Source organism: Chiloscyllium plagiosum, unplaced genomic scaffold, assembly GCF_037043375.1.
Source record: "Chiloscyllium plagiosum isolate Xiang-an unplaced genomic scaffold, Cpla_swu_hap1 HiC_scaffold_43, whole genome shotgun sequence".
NCBI classification, from domain to species: Eukaryota; Metazoa; Chordata; class Chondrichthyes; order Orectolobiformes; family Hemiscylliidae; genus Chiloscyllium; species Chiloscyllium plagiosum.
In genome coordinates this window covers 19219505-19232884 of record NW_028270181.1, presented here as the reverse complement: position 1 = coordinate 19232884, position 13380 = coordinate 19219505, and the positions used below count along the sequence as shown (strand labels likewise).

The following is a 13380-nucleotide window of genomic DNA, read 5'->3' as shown; positions in this document are numbered from 1 at the left end:
TAGATGTCCACATCTGCCCTGCAACTGGACCCACCTATAGGACCCAGCTTTCTTTTATCTGTGGTCAGATGCCAACACAATATGGTACAATAATCCAGAACCCCTCCAAGGAAAATCGAAGCACCCTGGAGCTTGGGTTCAATCCCAGAGAAAGGAGCAATCAAGCATGCCAGTTACTCAAATAAAACAGGAAGGATTTTCTAAGAATGCGAATCTCTAACAGCCTCTGACAAAATCAAGCATCAAACCATAAGAGTAATGATCCATCCAATAGTTGCATAATTAATCTTAAGAGGCAAAGTTGCGCACTGAGTATGTTGTCCGTTTCCTGGAGTTGCAGATTCCTTGCAATCTGTTGGACTTCACCTACCAGCATTTCCTATGATTAGTTATAGAAGTCCCATATGAAATAGTATTGGGCAAACTGAACTCTGTTGCTCGTGTGTGTAACTTGAGCCAACTTGGTACAAATTGGCAGGGAAACTGGTTTAGAGAATAGTGGACTCTGTTGTGATACTCATGTCTAGACGTGGGAAAGAAGGAAATTTGAGGAAAGTCTTGCATTGATAGAGCACCCTTCACAATGTTCCAAGACAGTGTGCAGCCAATTGGATACTCTTGAAGAGCAGTTACTGTTGACAGCTTGGGAAATGGGACAACCAGTTTGTGCATAGCACGTTCCCACAAATAGCAAAAGTACTGAGTAGCCAACAGGAGGGGAGTCTAAAACTAGAGGGAATAGTTTTAAGGTCAGAGAGGAGAAAGATTTAAAGGGGACATAAAGGGCATTTTTTTTACACAGAGGGTGGAGCATGTGTGGAATGAGCTGACAGAGGAAGTGGTGGAGTCTGGTACAGTTACAGAATTTAAAAGGCATCTGGATGGGTAGGAAGGGATATGGGCCAAATGCTGGCAAATGGGACTAGTAACAATGACCAGGTCATCTGTTTTTGCTAAATTAATTGAGAGGCAACCATTGGCGAGCACTCACAGGAGAACTCCTTTCCTCTTTGTTCCACCAAGAAAGCCAGAATAGAACAATCTTTATCTATTTTATAAACTTTTAAGTACAGAGAGGCATGTAACAAACATGCACCTTCAAACCCAACCACCCCAGTGTGAGTCTGCTCCGAAATATTGCAACCCAAGGATGCCCAATTAAGGTCCATAATGCAATTAAATACTCAATTACTATATCACTAGCTGCTGGAGCACAGGCAAGGCTTCGGTTTATTATCTCAACCCTTCAGTACTGCATTAGATGCAAGTCTTTCCTTTTGGGACCTGAATCTTTGGCCTTTCTGACTTGGAGGTAAGAGTGCTACCCACTGAACAACATCTAATAACTCACGTCTAACCCACAGTTTCTGAGCTTGCTGTTGGTACTGTAACAAGATATCAACAGCATTAATTCTGCTAGGTTTGATCAGTACAGCATGACTCATTACTTTGTAATAATTGACAGAACTCGAGAATTACATTACAGCATCCTGAGAAAAGACTGACTGTTTACTATCAAATGAAACTGACTGTTAATGAATTGACTTGGATAGCTCTGTGAAAGTAGCCGTGTTGATATGTTGTGGTGACATTGCTTTATAACTGCGGATACTAACTTGTAAGAAGAAAAACCATAAATCAATAAGAGAAGGGGGCAAAGGTGATGATCAGTGATTTTTAATGCTAGCCTTGCCTCCCAATTGGAGAATCACAAAGGCCCACCACATTTAAGCATTGGAGGCTGAGGGGTGACCTTATTGAGATTTATATAATCATGAGGGGCATGGAAAGGGTGAATAGCTGAGGGTAGGGGAGTGTAAAACTAGAGGGAATAGGTTTAGGGTGAGAAGGGAAAAATATAAAAGAGATCTAAGGGGCAACTTTTTCACGCAGAGTGTGGTGCGTATATGGAATGAGGTGCCAGAGGAAGTGTTGGAGGCTGGTACAATTACAATATTTAAAAGGCATCTGGATGGGTATATGAGGAGGAAGGGTTTAGGGCCAAGTGCTGGCTAGTGGGACCAGATTAATTTAGAATATCTGGTCAACACTATCAATATACTATGGCTTACCATTGATTATAAACTGAACCGGACCGGTAATATAAATACTGTGTCTGCAACAGCAGTTCCACGGCTAGGAATCTTTCAGCAAGTGACTCTCCTCCTGTCTTTGAAAAGCCCTTCCACCATCCAGAAGGCACAAGTCAGGAGTATAATGGGATAGTTTGCACTTGCCTGAATGAGTGCAGCTCCAAAAAACACTCAAGAAGTTCAATACCATCCAGGACAAAGCAATCTTCTTAATAGATACTCGATTAAATGCTCTCATTGCCTCCAAACATGATGTTGGAGGAGGTATTAAATTCTGCCTCCAGAGGTCTAACTTTATAGGATAAGATTTTCAAAAAGGATTCTGAAGAGAATTGACTGGCCCCGAAATGAAAAGAGAAAATGCTGGTAATAACTAAGAGGGTCAGGCAGCCTCTGTGGACAAAGAAACAGAATTAACCTTTCAGATTCCCAACACCTCCAGCATCAGTCTCCTGTACTGATGCCCACCTGAAAGCTCTTTACTGAATTAAAAATATGCCCCTTGTATTATATGACTACGAAAAGGCTCTTTAATAATTGCTAAAACACAAGCGTCTTTATCAGAAGTTCCTTATTATCTTTTCTTGTCTTTTTCAGGCTGATTTCGCCATCCCAGCCAGACATGGTGAAGCCTGGATGTAATCTCTCTGAGAAGGCAGAGAAAGAGCACGGTGTAGATGATGGGTTTGATAACATCCCTCTGATAACCCCTCTGGATGTTAATCAGCTTCAGCAGCCTATCCCTGAAAAGGTACAGAGAAATGTACAGCAACCATGGTCATAGCTTGACAAATGTGCTTTAACTCACCCTGAAATAATCCCTGTGGCTTTTCAGTAACATTGAAATGGATTGGTCTTTGACAAAGTTCTGCATGGTTGACTAATTGATAAAGTTAGATATCATAGGATTCAGAGGAAGTTTGCCTATTGGATACAAAATTGGCTTAACGGCAGGAGACAGAGAGTGATGGTGGAAGATTGGCTTTCAGACTAGAGGCCTGTGACCAGCACTGGGTCCACTTTTATTTGTCATTTATCTAAATGACCTAGATGAGAATATAGAAGGCATGGTCAGTAAATTTGTGGATGACACCAGAATTGGTAGTAAAGTTAAGAAAGTGAAGAAAGTTAACAAAGATTACAAAGAGATCTTGATCAGCAAGGTTTGAGAAGATTTGTAGCTCAGGTTGAGGTTCTGGATGTAGGTTTGCTCACTGAGCTGTCAGGTTTATTTCCAGATGTTTCTTCACCCTACTAGGTAATATCTTCAGTGGGCCTCCAGGCAAAGCACTGCTGATAATTCCTGCTTTCGATTTATATGTTTGGGTTTCTTTGGGTTGGTGATGTCATTTCCTGTGATGTCATTTCCTGTTCTTTTTCTCAGGGAGTGTTAGATGGGGTCTAACTCGATATGTTTGATGATAGAGTTCCGGTTGGAATGCCATGCTTTTAGGAATTCTCATGCGTGTCTCTGTTTGGCTTGTCCCAGGATGGATGTGTTGTCCCAGTCGAAGTGGTGTCCTTCCTTATCTGTAGTGAGAGTGGGTCATGTCGTTTTGTGGCTAGTTGATGTTCATGTGTCCTGGTGGCTAGTTTTCTGCCTGTTTGTCCAATGTAGTGTTTGTTACAGTTCTTGCACAGTATTTTGTAAATGACATTAGTTTTGCTTGTTGTCTGTATAGGGTCTTTCAAGTTCATTAGCTGCTGTTTTAGTGTGTTGGCGGGTTTGTGGGCTACCATGATGCCAAGGTGGGGGTGGGGTAGCTGGAAATGAACCTTCCAGCTTAGCGAGCAAACCTGCATCCAGATCTTGGTCGGTTGGGTCAATGGGCTCAGGAGTGATAGGTGGAGTTGAATTTGGCTAAATGCATTTTGGTAAAATGAACAAGACCTACATAATTAAACGTAAGGCCTTGGGTAGTGTTGTGCAACAGAGAGACCTTGGAGTTTAGGTACATAATTCTTTAAAGTTTGCATCACATATGGATAGGGTGGTTAAGAAGGTGATTAGAATGTTTGCCTCCATTGATCAGACCTTTGAGTATTGGAGTTAGAATGTTATGTTGAGGTTGTAGAAGACGATGGTGAGACCTCTTCTGAAATACTGTGTCCAGTTCTGGTCACCCTGTTATAGGAAGGATATCATTAAGCTGGAGAGAGTTCAGAAGAGATTCACCAGGATGTTGCAGGAATGCAGAGTTTGAGTTATGGGGTGAAGCTAGATATTCTGGGACTTTTCTCATTGGAGTGTAGGAGGTTGAGGAGTGACCTTCTAAAGGTTTATAGAACCATGAGGGATACGGATAAGGTGAATGGCAGGTGTCCTTTCCCTAGGGTAGAGGATTTCAAGATTAGGGGCATATTTTTAAGGTGAGAGGAGAAAGATTTAAAAAAGATATGAGGGTCAACTTTGTTTGTGTGTGGAATGAACATCCAGAGTAAGTGATGGATGGGTGGGGGTACAGTTAGAACATTTAAAAGGCATTTTGATAAGTACACAAATAAGGAATGTTTGGAAGGATATGGGCCAAGCGCAGGCAGGTGGGATTAGTTTAGTTTGTGATTATGGTTGGCATGGACTGGTTGGACCAAAGGGTCTGTTTCCATGCTGTATGACTCTATGATAACTCGTAGAAAATGTCATGAACGTAATGTTATGAGTTAAAAAACAATGAAATTCAGACTTAAAAAAAGACAGTTGATTATATCAACTCATCTGGTTGTCACAGCAAGTTGATATTTATGAGGTTAAAAATCAAAAGGAGGGAATTAGGAGTTGGTTTCTGTAACATATAATTTAGGATGTGATACATTACACAGTGAGCTCCCTATCTTGCTACCTAGAAAGGGAATTTTTCTCACTGGGAACCAAATGGAAGTTGGAAGGTAAAGTTTTCCTCAGACATTCCTGTCCATTTTCAGGTAGCTTCTCAGGAGCAGGACTCTCAGCGTAAGTTGTTTGTCCTGTTCTTGACCAAAACAGGAGGGAAGGAGAAAGAGCATTTCAAATGACAATGGCAGCAACCAGCATGAATATAAAGATAATATCTTTTTTAAATCTTTCAATAATGACCAATTGAGAAATCAATGCAACTTACAAATACATGACACGTTGATGTGGCTGCCTCCATTCATTTAAAAACTGAAACTAAAGCTCCCCCTACACTGTCCCCATCAAGCAATCTCATGACAGGCACAGCACAAGATTAGATATAGGGTAAAGCTTTCTCTACTCCTTTCATGAAAGCCATGGCCTAGTGGTATTATTGCTAGACTATTAACCCAGAAATACAACTAATGTTCTGGGGACCTGGGTTCAAATCTCACAACCGATGACGAAATTTAAATTTGATTTTAAGAATCTGGAATTCAGAATTTACTGAATCCACCATTGTAGACTGTGAGAAAAACCGATCTGGTTCACTAATGTTCTTCAGGGAAAGAAATCTGCCATCCTCACCTGGTCTGGCCTACATGTAACTCCAGAGCCACAACAATGTCGTATGACTCTCAACTCTCTCCCTAGCAAGCCATTCAGCTGTATCAGTTGCTAAAAAGTCTCAACAAAGAAGTGAAAATGGATAGACCACCTATCAGCAACCTGGGCACCAGAAAAGATCATGACTGAAACAGCTCCGTTGATCCTGCACAGCCCTCCCTATGAACATCTGGGATCTAGTGCCAAAGTTGGGAGAGCTGTCTCACAGACTAGTCAAGCAACAGCCTGACGAGGCAAACTCATTGAACCATAACTTACAGGCAGTATCCCAGACAAAACTATTATAATCCGTGGATATATCCAGTCCCAATGGCAGAACTGACCCAGCAGAGGAGGTGACACTATGGTACACAGTCAGGAGGGAGTTGCTTTAGGAGTTGTCAACATTGACTATTAACCCAGAAACACAGCTAATGTTCTGGGGACCTGGTTCAAATCTCACCACAACAGAACCGCATGAAGCTTCAAGACGTTAAGTTAAACATGGGCAAGGAAATCTCCTGCTGATTACTATGTACTGTCCTCCCTCAGCTGATGAATTAATATTCCTCCACATTGAACAACACTTGGAGGAAGCACTGAGGATGTTAAATGTGCAAAACATATTCTGGGTGGGAGATTTCAATGTCCCTCACCAAGAGTGGCTCAGCAGCAGCACTACTGATCAAGGTGGTGAAGTCCGAAAGGACATAGCTGCTAGATTGGTGGTGAGGGAAAAACATGCTTGCCCTCATCCTTACCAGTTGCTGGCTCCAAATGCATCTTGTCCATGACAGTATCGGTAAGAATGACTACCGCATAGTTCTTGTGGAGACAGAAGTCCCACCTTCACATTTAGAATACCCTCCATCATGTTGTGTAGCAGTATCACCATGCTAAATGGGACAGACTTCGAACAGATCTAGCAACTCAAGACTGGGCATCCATGAGGCGCTGTGGGCCATCAACAGCAGCAGAACTGCGCTCCACCACAATCTGCAACCTCATGGCCTGGCATATCCCCCACTCAACCATTACCATCAAGCCAGGGGATCAACCTGGTTCAATGGAGAGGGAAGGGCATGCCAGAAGCAGCACCAGGCTTACCTGGTGAAGCGAGCAAGCAGGACTACTCACATGCCAAACAGCAAATGATAGGCAGAACTAAGTGATTTTGCAACCAACCGGTAAGATCTAAGTTCTGCAATCCTGCCACATCCAGTCATGAATGGTGGTGGAAAATTGAACAACTCAGTGGAGGAGGGGGCTCCACAAATATGCCCATCCTCAATGATGGAAGAACCCAGCACAATGCAGCAATTTTTAGCCAGAAATGCAAAATAGATGATCCAGTGGTCCCCAGCCTTACAGTACTAGTCTTCAGCCAGTTCAATAGCCAGTTGGAAGCACTGGATACTGCAAATGCTATGGGCCCCAACAGTATTGCGTCAATAGTACTGAAGATTTGTGCTCCTGAAATTAAGCCAAGCTGTTCCAGTACAGTTACAACACTGGCATCTCCCGACATTGTGGAAAGTTGGCCAGGTTTGTCCTCTACATAAAAAGCAGGACAAATCCAACCCAGCCGTTTACTGCCCCATCATTCTACTCTGAATCATCAGTGAAGTGATGGAAAATGTCATTGTCAATGCTATCATTCAGCACCTGCTCAGCAATAACTTGCTCAGTGACGCCCAGTTTGGGTTTCGCCAGGGCCACTCAGCTCCTGATCTCATTACAGCCTTGGTTCAAACATGGACAAAGAGCTGAATTCCAGAGGGGAAGGTGAAAGTGACAGCCTTTGACATCAAGACTGCGTTCAACCGAGTGTGGTATGAAGGAGCTGAGCAAAACTGGAATCAATAGGTATTGGGGGTAAACTTGTTGACACATAAGAAGATGGTGGTGGCTATTGGAGGTCAGTCATCTCAGCTCCAGGACATCTCTGCAGGAGTTCCTCAGGGTAATGTCCTAAGCCCAAATATCTTCAGCTGCTTCATCAATGACTTTCCCTCCATCATAAGGTCAGCAGTGGGGATGTTTACCAATGACTGCACAATATTGAGCACCATTTGCGACTCCATAGATACTGAAGCAGTCCATGTTCAAATGCAACAAGATCTGGACAATATCCAGGCTTCGGCTGACAAGTGGCAAGTAACATTCATGCCACACAAATACCAGGCAATAACCATCTCTAAAGATATGAATCAGAGACAATCTAGCCACTACCCTGTGACATTCAATGGTGTTACCATTACTGCCCATTATCACCATTCCAAGGGGTACCATTGACCTGAAATTCAACTGGACTCACCATATAAATATAGTGGCTACAAATGCAGGACAGAAACTAGGGACACTATGGCAAATACCTCCTCATTCCCCAAAAGCCTTTCCATCATTTACACGGCATTAGTCAGGAGTGTGATGGAATGCCCCCAATTCGCCTGGATGGCTGCAGCTCCAACAACACTCAAGAAGCTTGACAATCATCCAGGAAAAAAGTAGCCCAGTTGATTGGCACTTCAACCACAAGCAACCACTCTCTCCATCACTGAAGCTTAGTGTCAGCAGTGTGTATTATCGACAAGATGCACTGCAGAAATTCACCAAAGATCCTTAGAAAGCACCTTCCAAACCCATGACCACTTCCAACTAGCAGGACAAGGACACCTGGGAACACCACCACCTGCAAGTTCCCCTCAGAGCCATTCACCATCCTAATTTGAAAATGTATCACCTTTCCATCACTGTTGGTGGGTCAAAATTCTGAAATCCTCTCCCTAATGGCATTGTGGATCAACCCACAGCAGGTGGACTGTAGCAGTTCAATAAGGCAGCTCACCACCACCTTCTCAAGGGCAACTAGAGATGGACAGTAAATGCTGGCCCAGCCGGCGATACCCACGTCCCACAGGTGAATAAAGAAAAAGTATGAACTATCTGAAACTAATGCTTCTTCTACACTATTCCTATCAAAACCTCCTGCATGAAGGACAGCACAGGGTTAGATGCAACGTAGAGGTCTCTCTATTAAATGCAAAGTAAAAATTACTCTACTCTTTTAAACTCCAATTTAAGCTCCCTCTGTTAAATGGAAAGCATCAAAAACTGCAACAAAATGAATGCCTCAACTATTTCAATAGAGAGACAAACAAGATAATCACTTTGAAAAATCATGAATGTTATAATATTGGGTGAATGCAGTAAGCCTAAAGGTAGTGATATCCAGATTGTACATCAGAATTGAACAGTGTGAGTTAATCCACAATGAAATTAGGAATTTATATCAAATAACACACGCAATTTTGCTATAGTGATACGTTATGTGTTCATGATGATGTATGTTAATTGTGGAACGAGAGTTGTTCATAAAAGTAAGTACATAAAAATATATTCATTATAGACATCATAATAATGTCAGTCAAATATATGCCTCTCAATGGACAATGCTCAACAAACATATGTCATTTCAGATTATCAATTGACCCTATGTTTTGTATAGCACAAATACAGCTAAACTGCAAAATTTACATTCCAGTCACATTATTAATGTTGACTTTTTTTTGTTCAAAGGGGAGTTTAAATCCTTATCTTTTAGCATGGCAAGGAGAACATCAGCAACTCTGTTTGAGAGGTCTCTGTCTTTACATTCTCAATTTTTGAACACTAAGAAACAAATTCAGTACTTGTTGTGTAGAACTGTCAGAAGCAATGAATCTGCTGTGTATATCCTGCAAAAATATACTTTTCTTGAAGTTGCCTTTTTCATCTCCTGAAGGCACCAACTGATTCTGCAAGACAACTCAATGGGTCTAAATGACCCTTGGTATTTCACTATGACTGTTAGACAATGGCCCATTTTGGTGAGGCACTTCCACCTTGCACACATCAGGACAATTTGCAAGACTAACAATTCAAAGGGAAAACCAACATTAGAGCAGAGTGCTGATTGTTTAGCAAGTGGGCTTTGATTGGAGCAGGTGTTGGCATGGAGAATACAGCAATTCATGCTGCTAGACTTTATTTAAATTTTAGACCAGGCAGATTGACCCTGATTGGTCTGATTGGATTATTGAATTGATTTGATTTATTATTGTCACATGTACCAAGATATAGTGAACAGTATTGTTTTGCATGCTCTACAAGCAGTTTGTACCATACAAAGTGCATCAGATGGCAGAATAGTGTATGGAATACAGTGGTGCACAGCAGAGAAACTGCAAAGAGATCAACATTAATATTTGGTCAGAGCCTTCAGAAATGGACCAGTGAATAGTTGTCATCTATCTTGCTGAGATAAAACAAGCACCATTTGTGTACATGTCCTTTCTGCCTACAAAGAACGGAACCCTATGCGTTATTATATGGAGCTTCCAGTACAGACAAGCACCATACTGTTAGCCCAAGTGACAATCATAAATTTATTATCAGTTGAATTATTTGCACACTTAGGATTATTCAGCAAGTGCTATCCGATGGGTGGGAAGGTTTGGAATATTGGTAATATAAGTGGACTAGCAATCCATGAGCCACAGCCTAATGTTCAGGAGTCATTGGTTCGAACTCCACTAGGGCAGATGGTGAAATTTGAATTCAATAACATTTGGAATTAAATACTTAGTTTAAAGGTGACCATTGTTGTCATAAAAACCCATTTGGTTCACTAATGCCCTTTAGGGAAGGAAATCCTCCATTCTTACCCAGTCTGACTTACATATGACTCTGAACTCGCAGCAATTCCAAACAGTCCCCTGAAATGACCCAGAGAACTGTTCAGTTCAAGGGCATTAAAGGATGGGCAACTAACACCAGCAATACCAATCACACCCAGATCCCACATAAGAATAAAAGAATATAGAATTACATGTAATGTTGGATACTGTGTTGTGAGTTTTACAAGTGGAAGCTGGTCAGGGGCAGTTAGCCCCTTGCTAGTTGGAAACAACAAAGGGCTGTCTGTTTGATATGATCTGTCAGTCTTGGAGATGTATGGCCTACATACCTGGCATCACACTGGCACTGAAATTGATCTACCACATTCCTCATTTGTGTGATTGGCTGCTTTACCTGCTACTTCCAGTGGCAACATGAGTGGTGTTTGCACATTGTCAGTTAACTGTCAATTATTATTGGTGCTTGGCATCTCCATGGCAATGCCTGTACCAATCAGAGACCACTTGCCAACCAATCACCACTTACGTTTTGTACAAGATATTAAGTTGATATTCTTGCGAATTGTCCTGATGAGTACAAAATGAAAAGGTTTTTGACAAAATATCTTTCTTTCACCAAGGCTCAAATTCTAAACTTCCAAATGACTTTGGCACTTTCCTGTAATGAGCCTTCCTCATGTGTAATCTGCTTTACAGGCTATGTAGCATTAGGGCAGCATCATCAAAACCAAACCTGAGTCTCGACTGGGTCTTCTATCCAAAGATAATGGCAATGAAGAGCAGACACTATGGCCTACCACTTGCATAGTGCAGTGTCTCTGGCCAGAAGACCCAGATTCAAGTCCCACCTGCTCCAAAGGCATCTCATATATATCTGAACAGGTTGATTGAAAAATATTGAGAATTAGGCAGATTCAAGGCTTCAAGAAGTAAGTGGTTAAAAAAATGTTAATGACAAAGCATCTGCACAAATTTTAAAATAAAGAGTGGAAACCATGCCCAATACTCCCATCCAGTTCGGGGATACTGAGCTCAATTTCAAAGACCCTGTTGTTATCTGGACTAAGATAAAATTGCATACGAAAGACTAAATCTTGTCCTTTTGGTTCAGAAATTTGTCACTGAATGCTGTTCAGCATTAAACTGCCAGGGAGCTGTGAAAATTCTTCAATGTGAGTCTCAGAAACTGAAAAATAAATTATGTATCGTGGCAACATTTGTATCTGAAGAATTCACAGCTTAAAATAGGATTTTCAATGCTGCAGTTCCAGTCACATGGTGTCATAGACGATATCTTCAGCAGATACTGAGCCCAGTGGTGGGAGGTAGTTGAATAAAATTTGTACAGCTGAAGGTGAACCCATTATGTTGAAGGGCCTGCACTATCTCTGTGCAGATAGAAACCGAGCTCTCTTGCAGATATTTTTAATCAATCTGTTCTGAGATGTTATGACATATCTCTGGAAGAAGTGGCACACTATCATTGCTTCATAAGATCTCTCTGTGCCTTGTTGTGCTATTAAACACATTAATAAAGTCAAATCAGTTTTACAGGACCTGTAAAACAAAAGGACAGTTGCAGATGCTGCTTAGAATCACTTTGAAACAGTCAACCGTTCAATTTGCACCTGTCTCCCACATATAATTCAGTTTAAACTTCTCCTAACCAGCTTCCTGGTGACATCATCAACACTTGCAATTTTGACAGCAAGCAATCAACTGAACCAAACACCAGGCAATAGAGCCAGGCAAAAAGCAAAATGTAATTCTTTGTAAGTATTTAAATTTTAAATGGCTCCGGCTACTAATGGGTGAAAATTAGTCTGGATTCTGGTTTTATTTAGCATAAGCTAAAGGTAAGGTAAATCAACATAGGAGTGGGACAGCCTGTGACCAATCTTCATGGCAATGGCATTGTTTAATTGACAGGGATTTGTTTTTTGTTTTTTTTTAATCCAGAAGTGCTCTTAAACACAACTATATTTTTTTCCCCATCACTCATGGTTTTTTTTTTCATCTAACAACCACCAATAAATTTCTTGTGTCTTGAGGGCCTTTCGTAGATATTTTCTTTTTTTTTGTAAATATATTTATTAGCAAATTTTTTTAACTTTACAGACATATAAAATTATTGAAAAAATCAATCAATACCACATATCAGTATAATAAAAAGAAAAAAAACATAAATTACAATACAACTACTATCTACTAACTACTAACCTACCCTAGAATACAAAGCAAACCGTAACATTGTGCAAAGCAAGACCAAAAAAAGAAAGAAAAGAAAGAAAAACAAAACTAAAAAACAAAAAAAACCCCACAAAATACAGAACAGCTATGCTCGGTGCAAAGCTCCCAAACAAAGGAACGGGAGCATTGTAACATACCCGTATTAACTCGGGAGACCCCCTCCAGGGTCCAGGGCTTGACAAATCTAACCATCCTGGTTAAACAAACTCCCTAGTTAAGATAATCGCAGATATTTTCTAATCAACCTGTTCAGAGATGTTGTTACACATTGCAGGAGCAGTTGGGGCTTGAACATGGGGCTGCTGGTCGAGAGGTAGGGACAATAACACTGTGTCACAGGTATCCTTTATTCAGGGAGCTATTTTTAAAAAAAATTATAATTATCCTGTTCAGAAACTTTGTCACACACCTCAATTGCAGGCGGAATTTGTACCCAAGCCTCTTGGCTCAGAGCTAGGGGCACTACCAGTGCATCACAAGTGCTTAGGGACTCTTTTTAAGACATCCGCATGATATTAAGTTTTTTTTATTTAACCTATTTTTCTCATCAACCTGTTCAGAGATGTTATCAGACACCTCTGGAGTGGGTGAGACTTGTACTAGTGTCTCTCGGCTCAGGGGTACGGATACTACCACGGTGCCATAAGGGGGCCTCCACATGGTGTTAAACTTAACAATGTTAATGCAGAGCCCATTCAGGGACCTCATTGTGAAATTAATTATCCAGAAGTGGAGCAGAATGCTTTTAAAGTAAAGGCTGAATTCAAACATCTCTGTGGAATAATATCTCTGAACATGTTGATTAGAAAATATCTAAAGGCATTACATTCATCTCTGTCCTCCAGCAGTAGCCTATTCACACCCCTTTCCCCCACAGACA

At 41.2% G+C, this 13380-nt stretch overlaps 1 protein-coding gene across 1 annotated transcript in view; it reads left to right on the top strand.

Moving 5' to 3' along the window:
• caly (calcyon neuron-specific vesicular protein) overlaps nt 1-13380 on the top strand; it is a 49842-nt gene that overhangs the window by 21303 nt on the left and 15159 nt on the right. The window contains exon 2 of the mRNA XM_043678876.2: nt 2691-2844. Within this exon, the coding sequence (XP_043534811.1) occupies nt 2716-2844 (129 nt within the window). The 5' untranslated portion in view covers nt 2691-2715. The remainder of the gene's footprint in view (nt 1-2690; nt 2845-13380) is intronic.